Source organism: Hypomesus nipponensis, chromosome 18 (assembly GCF_054491055.1).
Source record: "Hypomesus nipponensis isolate SF chromosome 18, ASM5449105v1, whole genome shotgun sequence".
In the NCBI taxonomy this organism is placed as follows: Eukaryota; Metazoa; Chordata; class Actinopteri; order Osmeriformes; family Osmeridae; genus Hypomesus; species Hypomesus nipponensis.
Genome location: NC_140378.1, coordinates 11243577 through 11260541, shown reverse-complemented (window position 1 = coordinate 11260541; position 16965 = coordinate 11243577). Strand labels below are relative to the sequence as shown.

Sequence of the window (16965 nt, the reverse complement as noted above, 5' to 3'; positions counted from 1 at the left end):
TGGTGCATCGCTGTGACTCCAGCTGGCTTCTAAATGGATCAGTGGCATTGCTGAAACATGCTTTATTTGCCCAGACCTGAGAGAGAAAAATGCTTTTTTATGAATACATTTCGGACAAGGAAATTATAAAAAAATAAAATAAAATGGTGCCACTTAAAATAGCCTGGACTGGCTGCTGTGCTCTGCACATGCTTTATTTATCCTGAGGATTAGTGCAGGTGACTGGAAGCCTTGGGTTTTGTGTGGGTTTGAGGCATGCTGGCATTGGCTGACTGACTCAGGCTGTTTGAAGTGTAGTGTGAGGGAGAGGGAGAGCCAGGGGAACATGATGATGGTAGAAGGTACAGACTATTGTGCCACTCTGTCCTTCCTTGACCTCGAATGTACATTTGAAGAGGAGGAGAAGGGTTGATACGGTATACAGTATGTCTGCAGTCTGAAGGGAATGCAGATAAGAGTGAGCGCTGGTCTGCTTTCTGCAGGAGATTTGTGACCAACACACACAAACATACACACACAATGATAAAGACCTGTACATAGTATATAGAAGTACAAACATAAACAGATATGTATTTGTGATATTGTACATCCATTATGGGTTACAATCTCACAGTATGCAGGCTTTCTTTGGCTTAGTCCAGCCGATGACTGATTCCCTGGGGGAGGATAAGACAAATGCAGAACAGACACTGAACTCACACAGACACACACCCACGTTTGCTTCCATGGCCACTGACATGCACAGTGCATAAACACCCCAACAACCTCTGCTGTCAAGAACAATGTACATATAAAACAGAAGGATGGTAGACAAGGGAAAATACCTTTAGATTTGTACAGTAATTATGTTGGACATAATCCTGCTCCTATCAGAGCCGGAGGGGGAGAGGTAGGAGAAGAGGGATAATGAGGCAGGTGCTGCCTTCACACTGGAACCAGCCTGAATCCCTGTAATAGGCCTCTTCTCACAGCCAAAACCTCTCACCAGCACAGACTATACATATGAATTCAGAGGGGTTGGATGACATCAACTGGAACCTGAACGACATGCTTAGAAGTGTGTGTGTGTGTGTGTGTCAGGCTATGTGCACATGTGTGTGCAGTGCGTGTGTGAATATGTGTGTGTATGTGTGTGTGTGTGTGTGTGTGTGTGTGTGTGTGTGTGTGTGTGTGAGTGTGAGTGTGTGTGTGTCTAAGATAGGTTGTGTGTATGTTTGCGGATATGGGTGTGTGTGACACGAGAACTGCCACACTATCATTTCAGTTGGGTCTCTATAAGCTCATTCTGGGTTTATACCAGTCCAGACTCCAGGAGTTTGTATACACTGTGGCAGCATGAGGAGGGTCAGGTGGGAGAGGGAGATCATGGAGAGAGAGAGGGCAGACATGGCAGATGGGAGTAGTGAGAGAGGGTGTTCACTGTAGACATTGGAAGTGTAAGACTCTGCATGGAAATGAACCTAACCTAACCTGTTCTAAACCATGGAGAACAGAGAGGATGGGGGTGGGGGGGTAACAAGGGTAGGCGGTTACATGAGAGTGGTCTATGAGTCATTCATCTTAATTAATATCTATGACGATTTAAAGGTGGACATCATTTATTCTTTCTGTTTTAACAATTAGGGATAATGTAAACATTTATAATCTATGAAAGGCTGCGGTTAGTTAAAGACTGTAGTTTATGTAGTCTGGATTCATTTATCTTTTCCTCAGAAAGCTGTGAGCAGCATGATGCAAACACAGCACACACAGCATAGCCACCACCGTTATAAACCGTTACAAACACAGATATTGTAATTTCATGCAATGACGTCCAGGTAGCATGCAGCATTTGGGGAACAAAGTGTTAAAGCCAGGGAAGCAAGGAACGGCTGATTAGTATTTCCTGGATGTGCCTGTGCAGTTTTATATCACTCTCAAACTGACATTTCCTCTGCCAATGCTGAACTATCAATTAGGCACTGCTAGCTTTAGCATGGCCTGAGGGACTGAGTTCCAGGGAGATTTCATTTTCATTTTTTAGGGTGTGGAAATAATAGCCTCTGTGTGTATGCAAAGATAATTCCATAGTGAATTGTGTAATGTGTGTGTGTGCTTGTGTGTGTGCTTGTTTGTGTGTGTGTGTGTGTGGGGGGGGGGAGGAGGTGTGTGTGTGCTTGTGTGTGTGCTTGTTTGTGTGTGTGTGTGTGTGTGTGTGGGTGTGTGTGTCAGCAGAGGTGGGGGTCTTCTCTTTTCTACTGGGATGCAGTTCTCATGGAGATTCATGAGCTGTCATCATCCAGGTATCGATGAGGAACCAAGCTGAATGGGACTTGTGTATAAGTGTGCATGTTAGCGTGTGTCCATGCACATGCACATATTGTGTAAGGTATTTTGTATGGAGATTTTCCTTTTAAAAAGCATAATTAGTCTTCAACACTTGGCCGGTTTTTCTGATTCAATGACCAAACCCATCTGTAGCTCATTCAACCAGACAGAGCTGGATGCAAAAGACTTAAAGAGTCTCTGTAATGATATGTATCTCATGCTTTTAATCAGCATTTGATTCAGACCCAATGAGTGGACACAAGAGCATATCAGACTTTTAAATTAATCACTTATAGTATTTGCTCCACAGAAAAACAAACAAACAAAACAGAACATCCCTTTCTGCCTGTGAATATTTATTCATCTGCTAATGTGTTTACCTCCTTCACTTGTGCAGGGAAACATCATCCACCCTCTACCTCATACAGGGAAATGAAATTATACTCATCGCTCACATCTGCAAGTTGCTATCACACTAAACAGGCTCTACAAGCCGCTGACTGATGGCCAAAATAGAGAACATGATTCATAACATTCTGCATCGAGGTTCTAAAATGACAGCTACATCTGAAACTTTAAATAGGCCTTCCTTTGTTTATTCTATGACTGTTTCCTAAGGAGTCCTGATACGTCAGGTGCTAGTTAAGGTTATTTTCTCTCCGTCTCTCGCTGTGTCCTTCAGCTGACAGGGACACACCTGTTTAACATAGTCGCATTCTCTTATTCTGCTCCTCAAGCCGTCAGGCTCCATCGGCTCATCTTCCTCACAGCCCTGCAGGAGTCAACAGTCTCCTTCCCTCATCACTTACACTTTCTCTCAATTAGGAAGGAAACAATATGTTCCCAGTCAGAGGGGTATGGAACACAGCGCAGTGAGCTCTGGGAGGGCACTGGCTGCCCAGCTGACTGGGGAGCAGCATTGTCCCCTCAGGTCTTAATTACTCTGTTACTCTGCTTCCTCACACGCCCACCATGACGCCCTCAGCCTCACCGCATGGGCAGCCATCCCATCTCTGTCACAGCAGAGGAGATCGCACAGGCTACTGCAGCTTAGTGACTCATGTCTAAACCCTATATCCTTGAGTTGACTGTGAACTCGTTCTTTATGAGCCACATATTTACCCTTCCCTATATGTATGATTTCTGTTCCATGATGAGAGCTATGACATGGCATAAGCTGTGCACCATGAGCTGCAAGCCAAGTGTCATTCCACCCTGAACCGTCTAAATGTATGAAGAAGAGGGCTTCATGCAAACAGACAGTATTCAGAATGATGAGCACAAGACCTGGGAAAGTGTTTACTCTTCCCTCCAATTGTCTTCTTATTATGACTTCATTGTTGCCTGGTGACAAATTATTATTTTTTTATTAGAGAGTAGTTAGTGCCTTTTGTCATCTGTGAAGCTTTATTAAGGCTGGTGTTGTTTTAATTGCCCCCTGATAGCAGGAGGCAGAGATAACTGTGAGTGGCATTTTAGTGTTTCTGATTAGAGGTTTAAGACATTGTGACATTCACAAATGACTTCATTTTGTGGCAGGATGGAAAGGCATATCGAGGAAAGAAGAAAAACTGCTTTCCATTTATTTGGAGAACAGAAGCATAAATAACGTAGATGGTATTATGAGACAGAGACAGAGACAGAGAGAGAGACAGAGAGAGAGAGAGAAAAGGAACACAAACAGAGAGAGAAAGGAAGAGGATACAATGTAAACGAAAAGAGAGAGACACACAAACAAAAGAAACAGAGAGATATATACAAACCACCTGTGTTCAAGGCTTGCACATATATTCAAACCCTTATAGAACATAATTGTGGTATCTTTAAACATTGTTTGGGGTTGTAAGTCACTGAAAACTATAAGCCTGCCAGGACTGGCTGGACTGAGATGGGTAATATTGATTTTATAGTAGATAATCGTGCATCACTTCCATTGATATATTGTTGGTGGGAAACACAGGATTGTTTTCAAGCGTTTGAGGCATATTTCTTTCCTTTCATTCGATGGATATGACTCCTGCTCTTCTTCTTCTTCTTCAGGGAAGCTCATTTGCACAATCTAACTCCCTGGGCATCTATTTAGCCTCAAGTGAACCCTCCAGCTCAGGCTGTTCAGGTATTAATGCTCTTTTCTGTTTCAAGCTTTAGTTTTAACTAGATCAACTCCAAAATATTCCCTCTACTTTCGTATTGAGCTTCCCATTTCTCTTAATCATTGTCTTCTTCCTCTGAGCTGGGACTGACAGCCCCAGCTGGAGATGTGTCTTTGGTGGCATGTTTCTTACAGCTGCAAGTGTTCCCATTGAGTCACATTCAGTCAGAGTGAATTCATTCAGATGGACTTCCATGGCTTGTTGCAGATTTTATCAAGCCTTTCTGTTGCTTTTGTGTCAGCACATGTTTATGTTCAAGACAACATGGCCAAGGACAACAGATACAGACACACGCATACACACACATGCTTAGCCCTCAGGGTTTTGACGCCTGTGATTATCGGTAGGTCAGGTGCTTCTGAGATCCTGCGGGTCTCTTCCCAGAGAGATGGTTGTGAGGTCAGTTTCCTGATGGGTGTCTACTGGTCACCATGGCGACTGCAGTAGGTTCAGAGAGATGCTCAGTACCTACCCTGATCTTCACCTCTCACACCAGACAGGTAAATCAACACAGCCTGAACCTGGTGAGATTAACTAAATCATCTCGCAGGAAATGAAGAGAAACGCCCGAGCTACTGGAGATCTGCTGTGAGAGAGACAAGACACACCTAGGTGGTTTGAAAGGTGATTTCAGAGAACAAATGTGAGACATAATATGTAACAGAAGGCACATTAAAGAAGCATTTGGCAATTTAAGAAATCAATTTTGTATCCATTTGTCTGTGAATGGTAGGCTTCACTGTCCATAATTGCTCCTCTAGTTAAATGTTAGCTTCCACATTGAATTTCAACTGTCAAAGATCCCAATTATACAAAATGTGTTGTATGGAATGGAACTAATTATCTGACTCGCAACCATTTCATTTGTATTCTACGTAATATATTCATAATATTCCATATTCATAATACAGTATACTGTATTCAGCACTGTTCTCATTGCTTGTCCCATTAGTTTGACTTTCACAAGGTGACGGTTTTAAGCTCAGAGCCACCAACAGTCACAAGCTTTTTTGTCATAATTCCGGGGCAGACAAAATTGTCCTGATTAGATTTTTACCCTGCACCCATGGCCCTATACCAGCGTGTGTATTAGGCAGTGCTCATTTGGGACCAAGTGAGCAAGATAGTGAATATTTGTGTCTGTTTGCGCATGTGTGTGTGTGTATGTGTGTGTGGGTATGTGTGTGTGTGTGTTTATGTGTGTGTGCAGTGTCCCCTGCGGTGGTTGTCATCGCCTGCTGTCCTTTTCTCTCTGGCAGCGCACAGCAGGGGGGCAGAGAGGCAGGGGGGCAGAGAGGCAGAGCTCTGAGCGTTCATTTCTCTGGGCCTGTCTGGAGCCCTCAGAGCCAAACAACATCCCCGCTAACCAGACACACACACCAACTCACACACGCACAGATAGACACACACACACACACGCACACAGACTGAGCCAGCCAAGGAAAAAGTATTGATCATCTGTTTAACTTACTGTTTGTGCTCAAGCTGAACCATTGTGTATCAAATAGTAAAGCACAGAGGGGGAAACAGAGGGAGGTACACTTTCCATTTGGTTCAGACATCACTTTATTTACTTTCCAGTAGCCAGACATGGAATTGTAAATCCAGTCATTCCTCTATTACCATACCGTGAGCTCAATTATCTTGGATGTCCATCCTCACGTGTCCTCTTGGTAGTCTGGGAGTACCCAGGCATACAGGGTTATCTTGCCTTTTAAATTGAACCTCAGCTTCAAGTTGCTCTGCCATTCAGCATGAAGGGACGGTGTAAATACAGCCTGCTTGGGAGTCAGAGTTGCTTACATGAGCTATCTGGGAATGAATGAATCCTGGTGTGCTCAGGAGCTCCATGCGACAGCCTGTGAAATCTGAAAGCTCAGCGGATTTCTCCCAGTAGAGTGTGAAATTTGTCACACCGGAGAGGTTCACTCTGGGGGAAAAGCTGCTGGCGCCTTTTTCCCCCCCCTGACAGATTTCCCGCCCTCCAGACTGCACCAAAAGCAACAGGAGCCATGGTAATGAATTTGTTAAATGAGGCTGGACCCATATCCTCTGGTTGTTGTTTTGTAGTGGTGGCCATCGCTGTAGTGTCAAAAGGATGATGATGTTACATAAAATAAAAGCTTGCCATCCACAGTTTGGTCAATCCCTGTTGTAGAGTGTTTTAATTTCAGGGACCATGTTTCTACGTCACCAGCACTGTGACTCCTGAGTTTAGATGTTTCCTTATTTATGAACAGTCTGACTCATGCCTCTTGTTACTGGTGATGTTATATCTCTGAAAACCAGACTCTGGGCTGGCTGTTTGGCCGACTGGTCCTTGGCTGCAGGCCATTGGATTTTGGAGGAGGGGAGGATTGCCTTGGCCCTACCTTGTCTCTGAGAGCAGATGTGTAGATACTGTGACCATATGTAGAGGCTAGTCACCCTGACTTATTGATGTGGCTTCTCTGAAGCACAGAAACAAAGAGGACAACAAAAAGCCTCCAAACAAAAATCTGTAACAGAGAACTGCTCATGTGTGGGGAATCCTGGACAATTTGATTTGATTCTACTAATTTACCCTTAGATATCATAAAAAAAAGCAATTAAAGGCAAATACGCATGGCATAATGAGACTGATTCTATCACTAAGGAAATGGAGTAGCTTTTGATTTGAGTGAGCACAAATTCAAAAAGGAAGACAGGCGGAATGCATGAATTCAAATGACTTTACAATGTCCAATCATTGGCTTGAAATTGAAATGCTTCGTATCATTGTTTGGCTGATCAGAATGTGCTCCCTTTCCACTGTGATTCTACCCCGCAATTATTCACCCACACGCACACACACAAGCACACATACTTCATCATTATTCAAAAACATCCTCATCTCACCTCCCATCTTATAAGCAGGAACAGTGACACAAGCAACCTGTTGACTTCCACTCAGAAGGCCACTCAGATGTGTCATAGGCTGACAAACCACTTTATTATCCTCTGAAAAGGGATCCAGACCACTGACCATGTAGAACACATGATGTCTTACACTCTTCCAAGCCATGTTATACACATTCACCAAGCTACAGAGTGCCTTATGGGACTTTAAATGAATATCATTTCAGTTTTAGAGAACACATGCTAGCTAACCATAGATTGCCCACTTGTTTTACCTTAAACCAAATCAATTCACTTAAATCAGGGGTGTCAAACTCCGGTCCTCGAGGGCCGCTGTCCTGCATGTTTTAGATGTTTCCCTGATCCAGCTCACCTGATTCTAATGAATGGTTGTTATAACAACCCATTTAATTGAATCAGGTGTGTTCGAGCAGGGAAACATCTAAAACATGCAGGACAGCGGCCCTCGAGGACCGGAGTTTGACACATGTGACTTAAATGAATGTCCAATTTCTAAGATTAAGTCTACATGCAGGCAATCCAAGAACGAATGAGACTGTGGAAGGTGTTCCTGCTGAGACTCTCTATGTTGTAGCCCTCTACCCACCCAACCCTGTATGACTTTCCCTCTGGCTGTTTACCCATTGATGTGTACACAGCTGCTCTCTAAGAGGGGGTGATGCACACTGGAGTTAACAGGTATCTGCTGAGATGGGTTCTGCCCAGGTGTGTCTGCCACTCTTTCATCAGCAGCCAGCAGGGCCATTAGTACAGTAAGTGTTCATGAAGACAGCGATGCCTCAGTCTGCAGGGGTGTACAGTACATACAAGGCATCGGCAGTAATGACAGTGCCACTGACGTAAATGTGAACTTTGTCATTCATTGTCTGTGTTTTCTACTCTGTACATTACAGACTAAAAGATGTAACTATTTGATGTTATGAGAACAGTGTTGATGTTCAGTTGTGTTGGTGTCAGTGCAGACTGCAGACAACCGAGTCTCCGTTTCTACACTAAGAATGTGTGACAAGAAAAACCTGAGTCCCCAGAGATGCTATTTACCACCTCGCTCAAGTCTCGTTTTGCTCACTCTGAGGAGAATTATGGGTTGACTGCTGCCTGAGAGATATTGTATAGAAAATTGCATGACTCTGACAGGAAGTGAAGCAGCAATCCAAACATATTTCAGTCAGGGGAACCACAAGCACCCTTTCATTATTCACCAGGGGGAGCAGCTCTATAAAAGAGCCATTCTGTATGGTTATTTAGAATAGTCTTGTTTAATATGGAAATATTTTATTCATTCTCCATTTTGGTAAACATCCGTAGAAGGTGGGGGGTAGCAGGGACTAGCCTGCTTTTTCCTCCATCTTGAAAGGCTTGCCTTTTTTAAGCTCTGTGGGCAATTTCCTCCTAACAGAAAATAGGGATTGATTTAGACCACCAGTTAGTTGCCCCCACAGACAGTCATTGTACTGCATTGTCGCCAAGAGTCTTTCTAGTAGACGTCCTTCGAAGATTTGTCATGAATCCCTACTTTTCTTTACTTCTCTGAACGTTGTTTTGTGTCTCCAGTGTTTGTATTGGCTCTGAGTATAAGCTCTAGCCGACCTTCTCTCTCTCTATTTCTCTCTCTCTCTCTCTCTAGCTCTCTCTTTCTATCTAACTATCTATCTCTCTCTCTCTCTTTCTTTCTTTCTTTCTTTCTTTCTTTCTTTCTCTCTTCTTCTCTTTTGCTTTGATGCTATTGTCTGAAGGTGATGGGTACTGAACAGTAGTGAGATCCAGGCCTGTCTGACAGTGGGATAAGAGGAGAGCCCCGTCTCTGCTGCCCTGTAAAATATTCATCAAGCTGGGCAAGAGGGAGGAGGGGAGCAGAAAACAGGAGGAGATGGAGAGGAGTCTGCTGGGAATAAAACATCATCGGGGGAGACGGATGGAGGGAGGAAGGGACAAATGAAGAGAAAGAAATGCTCTCATTGTGTGGCAGATGGTTGTGTTAGATATTTGGATGAGAATATGAAATTGTACATCGTTGAACAATAGTTGAAAGTATTTTTTTCATAGAACCAATTAATGTCCTAATGGGGGAGATCGAATCAGAAACATGGACAGAAAGTGACAAATGTTATATTAGCTTTTAACTGAAATTTCAGGTGATGAAATCTCATGTGCCTACAGGCTAAGGTGGAAGAGTGCAAGTGGCCCGCTCCTCCTCTCCTTCATTGCCAATGATGCCTGAGGACTAGCTGTCCCAGCCCATAAACAGATCATTACAGAGCCCGTCCACAGCCTGCGAGGGCTCAAGGTGCTACTTCACACTAAAGACTTTGAAAGTGGATGTTATTGGGTGATCAATTCTTTCTCATTATTCTAGCTATGACCTCTGGACAATACTGGCTGTTATTCAAACACCACAAGGACGCAATGACAACTAAGAAAGTCTAGACTGTGAACAAAGACTAATGTTTCAACGTATATTACTTTGATGTATGACATTAAATATCTGTATCTGACATTTATATATTTTGACTAAAATTGTGTCTAGTGTTTTGTATCTTTTCTATCTTTTCTACAGAACTGCTACTTTGGTATGCTGACCAATTTTGACAACTGGCCATTGTTATTCAGACTCATTACAATGCTTTCAAACCCCATTTGACACAAGCACACACAAATACATCACACATGAAATCACACACACACAGACATGCACACAACACATGCACACCATCCCCAAACTAGGGACTTCAAAGTTTTCTCTTTGGTATGGTCCTTCAATTTGATCCAGAGCTTGTCATTAGCTTGGTGAGTCAGCGCTTCCCTGAAACGGTCAATATCAGGACAGAAGTGACACCAGAGGAGAGACAGTGGCTGAGTTGCACTTCTCTTGCTGTTACCTCTTTTCTGACATCACTGATTGGACTCAGTAAGCTTTTGCAGTGTAATCGCTCTCCTCCACAACATTCAGCCAACACTGGTGTGTGCCGAACTTCATAAAGGTTTTGGGAATGCTTCAAGGTTGGGCATGAAGGAAAGAGAATTTATGAAATTAAAAGAACGTTGATACAATGATTTTCTAAAAGGAAGATTGGAACAGCAGCACAGTCGACCATGTCGTATAGCTGCGGCGGCTTTTAAACATCCTTCACTGTGCTACTGGGTTAAGGAGGCCAACATAACAACTGGGCGAGTGTTTGCACTTCACAGGCATTGTTTTATGTCTTGGATCAGCTGTAAAACAACAGAGCACTAATGGATTGTATTCACCCCGCTGAGGATTCTTTAACAGCTTAGAGATTGCAGGGGTTTATTAGACCTGCCTTACGGGTATGGGACAATGTGTATGGACCTGTGATTTAGGGGTTGTTTTACATGCTGGGGTGGTTACGAGCAACATACACAGCGACTTGCATATTCATTTTCTGGAGAGTGCTGAGTGCTTTCCTATGGTGGGAAACTCACTGTGAGTGACAGTTTGATTGATTGGAGAGCTCTGAAGATTATAGCCTGGGCAAACTCCTTAAGATGTGCATTTGATGTTTGGGGCTGGCAAAAGAGGATTGATTATTTTGCAAAGTAGTCACTTCAGTGAAGTGCCAACAAGAGAGAGAGGAAGAAAGAGAGGGACTTACACAAAGACAGAGTTGCACCGAGAGAGAGAGAGAGAGAGAGAGAGAGAGAGAGACAGAGAGAGAGAGAGAGAGAGAGAGAGAGAGAGAGAGAGAGAGAGAGAGAGAGAGAGAGAGAGAGAGCATGTGAGAGAGTAAGGGAAAGAAAGTGATTTAAAGAGGAAGAGGGGGAGAAGCTGCACCACCCAGGTTCATTAAGATGATAACTACCCTGGTAGAAAGCAACAGGAGCCACGCTGCTCGGTGCCCCACAAATAAACTTCCATGTTTCCATCCCTTTTCTTCACACCTTTGCTTTTGAAAGTCTCTCTAGAACACTGAGCCCTTTCTGATGAGGGCTGGAGAAGGATGTGTCGCCATAGTGAGCTAAGGCATAGCCATACCTCTCTCTGTCCATTCAGCCCTGCTCCATGCTATCACAGAACATCACCCAGGTTCCAACTGTGACTGTAAAAACAGCTACACAAAAACACACTTCATGAATAAATCAGTAACAGTACAAATGTTAAACATACTGTATGTGGCATGTATTCAAGCGCTGACAGACATAATATTAATTTATTGATTCTGATATTTTTAGAAAGTAGACAAAGTGCATGATCTTGTATGTCACGCTTTCAAATATTATGTATTTATGAAGAGCAGGCACATAGCTCTGCCATGAGGTTCTTTATCCTGTGACTGTGACAATGCCAATCACAGTTACATTAGTGATGAGAAAATGAGCAAGTGATGGATGCTGTTAGGTATGGATGGAAGAGGAGGAAAAACCTGTAAAAAATTGTCTGATGAATAGAGAAGAGGAAGCTGTCAATTCGAAGAGAGGAAGGCTGGAGGTTATGGGCAAGAAAACTCATTAGAACCTAATCCTCAATCTAATTGAGACAGACTCATAATAATTTTCTTTGGACTGAAAATGAGAGCGATAACAAAGTCATCATAATCCATTTGACTGTGAGAGTCGTGCTTAGTTGTTCCCAGAGGAAGCAGCCATAGTACGGAGGAAGGCCATGACCAGCAGGCCTGCCCACAGACCCCCCCTCCCTCTGACTGTGGGTGATGAATGGCTGAGATATACAGCTACCCTTGGCAGAGCCTAAACTCTGTCTGCAGCCACACCGCTCGCTGCTTCTCTCTAATCACACATATGTCATGATGTGCCATAACACTGAGCAATAGCTCGCTTCGAGCAGCAGCAACCAAACTCTCCATTTCTACCTCTTCACTTTTACCTATATCCATTTATTTTTCTCTTTACCACGCTCTCACACACACATACACATACCCCTCCCTCCATCCCTCCGGAGCTCTCCTTCTCTCCGCTGTATCCTTCTCCCTGGATGGGCTGCATGACTCAGATCACACATCCCATGGTGCATGGTGATGGGGGTAATGTGCCAATCAAAGATGAATCTGTCGTGACTAGATGTACATGTTGATCATAGCATCCCCATTTAGATTGTTTCCAGCTTTTAGAGACATCATGGCTGATGAAAAATCACATAATATAGAAACGAACTACTAGGACTGCTGCGCAACTGAAAGTCTACAGAATCGGACACTGGTGAAATAATCACACCAGCAAATCCAAACAGATTGTGAGTGCTCTCTAAATGTTGGTCAGAAACATTTTTGTTTACAGAAGAGAGTGCAGCTCTTAGAAGAGATGCTATGTCTCCATAGTAACGGCAGGCTTTTATAAGAGCTTGTGACAGGATGTTCATCTTCACCTGAGTGCACCTTTTGTTTAACCCTAAACCCAGGACCAACCCCCCCCCCCACACACACACACACACTCTCCTCTTAGGGTTGGAGCCAAGTCCACAACTCCAGCCTAGACTAACACTGACACCCAGTGGAGAATTATAGTTAAGAATCACATCATCATGGGTTAAGGGATGAGAAGGATAAAAAAGGACATGCAGCATTTACATTTGAGATGAGTAACCACCTCGGAGCCAATGTTTTTCTTTATTCTGATGTGTCTCCTCAGGTCTTCACTCGCTATGGGAAATGTTACACCTTTAACGCAGGGGGGGATGGTCACTCTCCACTCATCACCACCAAGGGGGGTATGGGTAATGGGCTGGAGCTCATGCTGGACATTCAGCAGGATGAATATCTTCCGGTGTGGGGAGAGACAGGTGAGAGAACCCAACACTGTTTATTCAGCTGTCTCTTCTGTCAGTCTCTCTATGCATGCAGTCCATTACCCAGCTGACACTTTTCTGTTGTTCAATCCCACAGACCTACCCCTCTCTCAGTTTGTGCGATTGAGTGCTCTCGTTAGTTAAATAACCCATGTATGTGTGGTGCAATGAGCCTCTGTTCTCCACTCCCCAGATGAGACTTCGTTTGAGGCTGGTGTCAAAGTTCAGATCCACAGTCAGGACGAGCCTTCCTTCATCGACCAGCTGGGCTTTGGAGTGGCACCTGGGTTCCAAACATTTGTATCCTGCCAGGAGCAGCGGGTAAGTTCTTGGAACATTTTATTTGATCATAGATTAGAGAGGAGAGGTGACTGAAGGTCAGTGTAATTGAAAGGTATTCAGAATTCAAGTAGAGTCTAGGGTTGTATGAATGTGTGATTGTGTGTTTCAGTTGATATACCTGCCTCCTCCCTGGGGCGACTGTAAAGTGACTCCTCTGGATTCAGACTTCTTTGACACATACAGCATCACAGCATGCCGCATCGACTGTGAGACGCGCTACCTGGTGGAGAACTGCAACTGTCGCATGGTGCATATGCCTGGTAAGAGACTCTGAGGCCAAACTAGAAAAACATTATGTGTGCAAGAAAGTGTGCAGTTTTTAAAGTATGCAACTTTTGTGTGATAAACTGATTTATTTTGGTATTGTTTGCCATGTAGGAGATGCCCCATACTGCACCCCTGAGCTTTATAAAGAATGTGCTGATCCTGCGCTCGGTAAGAAAGAAATATTCACATTTACACAAAAACTGCAGGCAATGCCAGTTCACCACAGCACATAAAACACACTAACAGTTTACTTAAAAATGTACACACGTTCTGTTTTTGAGTGTATGGCAGTTACATCAGTGATCATCATGAAACACATGACTATGCAGAGTGGTTCCTCTTGAAGGGGTTTACTTCACTTGAAATGTAACCACATGTCACGAGTGGACTGGAGACAGACGGGAACAACGGATGCTGTGACAACGCTCTTTTTCCCCCAGACTTCCTAGTAGAGAGAGACAACGACTTCTGCGTGTGTGAGACCCCATGCAACATGACTCGATTCAGCAAGGAGCTGTCCTTTGTCAAAATCCCCAGCAAGGCCTCTGCCAAGTACCTGGCTAAGAAGTACAACAAGTCAGAGCAGTATATAGCGTGAGTCCACTTGTTAAAGTATACCGTAAGACAGGGATGCCATACAAGACAGAAAACGTCTTGACATTTTACATGACATCTCATCCCCTTTACTCTTTTGGTCCTCTCTGCATAGTGACAATATCCTAGTTCTGGATATCTTCTTTGAGGCTCTAAACTATGAGACGATTGAGCAAAAGAAGGCCTATGAAGTAGCTGGACTTTTAGGTACAGTATGTCAGTTCAGTCTATGTATGACAGATTTTTTGTAAAATTACCTTACTGTCCATAAAGCCTGTATATCCTTTTCAAGGTGACATTGGCGGTCAGATGGGCCTCTTTATTGGTGCCAGTATCCTCACTATTCTGGAGCTGTTTGACTACATTTATGAGGTGAACCTTTTTACATGGTCATTACAAGGAGTGACTTTTTGTCTTAACCATTTGGACCTTCCCTCATACCTCAGACTAGTGTGTGAACACTAGTCAATTATTCATGATGTGTGTGTGTCCATTCTTTCAGGTGATGAAGTACAGGCTCTGCCGGTGCTCTGATAAGAAGCACAAGCACAACAACAACAACGACCAGGGGACAGTCCTGAGCCTGGATGATGTAAAGTGTCACGTCAGTAACTTTCACTAAGAAGGGGGGCAGCCACACCCCACCTCTTAATATGTAAAAGGAAGGTTTCCATGAGCACAAAGCCAGGCTGTTTTAGTCAATGAGAAAGTATTCTCCAGACAAGAAACTTGGCATGGCTCATGAGTGTGTGTATAGGGGCTGGAGCTCATTCCTTCTCATAGGGTTAGTGTTCAGGGGACCAGGAGGCCCTGAAGCTAATGATCCACACACCACCCTCAGACTATGATGGCTAATGTTCTGACAATCGCCATTTGATCTTCCTATAGTTTTTCATAAACAAATTAGAACAGATAGATGTGTGGTGATGTGGTGTTGTATTATGGTACAGTATATCAGCTTGGGAAATGTGTCTATCCTATCAATCATTACTATATGTACAAATTCATCTATCAAGTCTGAGCTGCGGTTTAAAAGAGAAAACAAAAAAGTGTGATTAGTTGCCTTTTTAAGTAGTATGACCCTACTGTATGTCCCATCCGCTGTTTTGGTTGTTTTCACACGTTCTACATTAACTTGTCCTTTTCCTTTTTTGTTTTACTGCCCCATGATTTGTTTGTTTTTTCCACCAATTACCCATTTCAACTCCTACTGACAATCTATACCAACCCTATATCAGTCTGTCCCTTACCACACTCATCCACCACCCCCATATTCTGCCAATGCGCTACCTCATCACACAGGGCGGAGCAACCCTGAAGACTTCACCTGCTGAACCAATCAGAAGGGATTGAGGAAAGAAATTGAATAGTTAAGAATTTAGATCAGTATTTACAAGCTTTAAAAGATTACACAATTACATTAACAGACAATAATACAACTATGTAACATTCATTTAGTCTTTTATCTGAACTCTTATGTGAACGTACTGTAGGCCTAATGAAATTATGACTGTTTAAAAAAGACATGCGTAAGTCCTACTATTGAAGGATTGGTTTTCTGTAGCACCATGTAGCACAGAGTAGGACTAGTCTGCTTGATAATGACTCTCCACATCACTACAGTATGTAAGGATCCAAAGTATAATGCATTGAGAATGTAATTTGACATACAGTACATGTGGACTACATGAAGCTATTGCCTGAGAACCAGGTCAAGACAGTGTTTATCCTTGGCTGTGTAGTAGTAGTGGGACAAAAAACAATAGTAACATGACTGTTTTGTTTAGTTGAATGTTCCATGATAACTTCAGGGCTCCGACCACCAGGTTGCATGTAGCTATGCCATGATAATGTTTAAACTATTTATGTGCAGTAAATTGGCATTTTTGTCTATGTTACATCTTGTCTGTCTGTCTGTTTATGGCTTGGTTATCTGTTGTGGGCATATATTTTTTTCTGGTGTGTGGATGATGTGTGTGTGTGTGTCGTGGTGGTGGTCAAAATTATGCCAGTTCCCATTCATGTGCATTTGTATTAAAATAGTCAAAACCACTCTCCTCAAATAGGCCCATAGAAAGCACCAAATCATGGACGTGACCATTGGAGGTGTTAACATGATAAATCAGTCTCATTTCTCTCATGCCTCATGCTGTCATGCTGGATGGAGCTCTACAGTGTGTGGCCGTGTAGAGTAATTATCAAGCACAATTAGTACCATCAAGTTGTAAATCTAATGTAAATAAAATATTGCAAGGATAACGTTTCCATAATATCATGCTGTACCTATTGTTGTTGATCTAAGTGTGTAGGCTATCTAAGTATATGTGATTTGTTTTTTTCTATGAATACTGTGCCTACCAGTTTAAATGTTTCAGATGTTTTATTTATTGAAAATTCAACAATAAAGTAAACAGTAAATTGAACTTTGTGGATATTTTTTGTAAGCAATGTTGACACTTTCCCCCTTTAATACGATGCATGTGACCAGGCCTGATGATCCAAAGCTTTGCAGATTGACACATCTAACAGCTTGAAGAGGAAGGGAATTGCTGAAATTGCTGAATGTACCATTATAGTGGATAAAAACTGCCTGTAAGTCAGATTTTTTGCACAAGGACTCTATAGTTTGAGCATTTCCGAGTT

The 16965-nt window shown here is 43.1% G+C and overlaps 1 protein-coding gene across 1 annotated transcript in view; it reads left to right on the top strand.

Annotated features, from left to right (window-relative positions):
- LOC146252093 (acid-sensing ion channel 1-like) overlaps nucleotides 1-16745 on the top strand; it is a 35689-nt gene extending 18944 nt beyond the window's left edge. The window contains exons 4-11 of the mRNA XM_084680128.1: nucleotides 12963-13113; nucleotides 13313-13440; nucleotides 13571-13721; nucleotides 13840-13896; nucleotides 14169-14322; nucleotides 14438-14529; nucleotides 14615-14694; nucleotides 14825-16745. Coding sequence (XP_084536254.1) covers nucleotides 12963-13113; nucleotides 13313-13440; nucleotides 13571-13721; nucleotides 13840-13896; nucleotides 14169-14322; nucleotides 14438-14529; nucleotides 14615-14694; nucleotides 14825-14944 — 933 coding nt within the window. The 3' untranslated portion in view covers nucleotides 14945-16745. The remainder of the gene's footprint in view (nucleotides 1-12962; nucleotides 13114-13312; nucleotides 13441-13570; nucleotides 13722-13839; nucleotides 13897-14168; nucleotides 14323-14437; nucleotides 14530-14614; nucleotides 14695-14824) is intronic.
- Nucleotides 16746-16965: the final 220 nt, after the last annotated feature.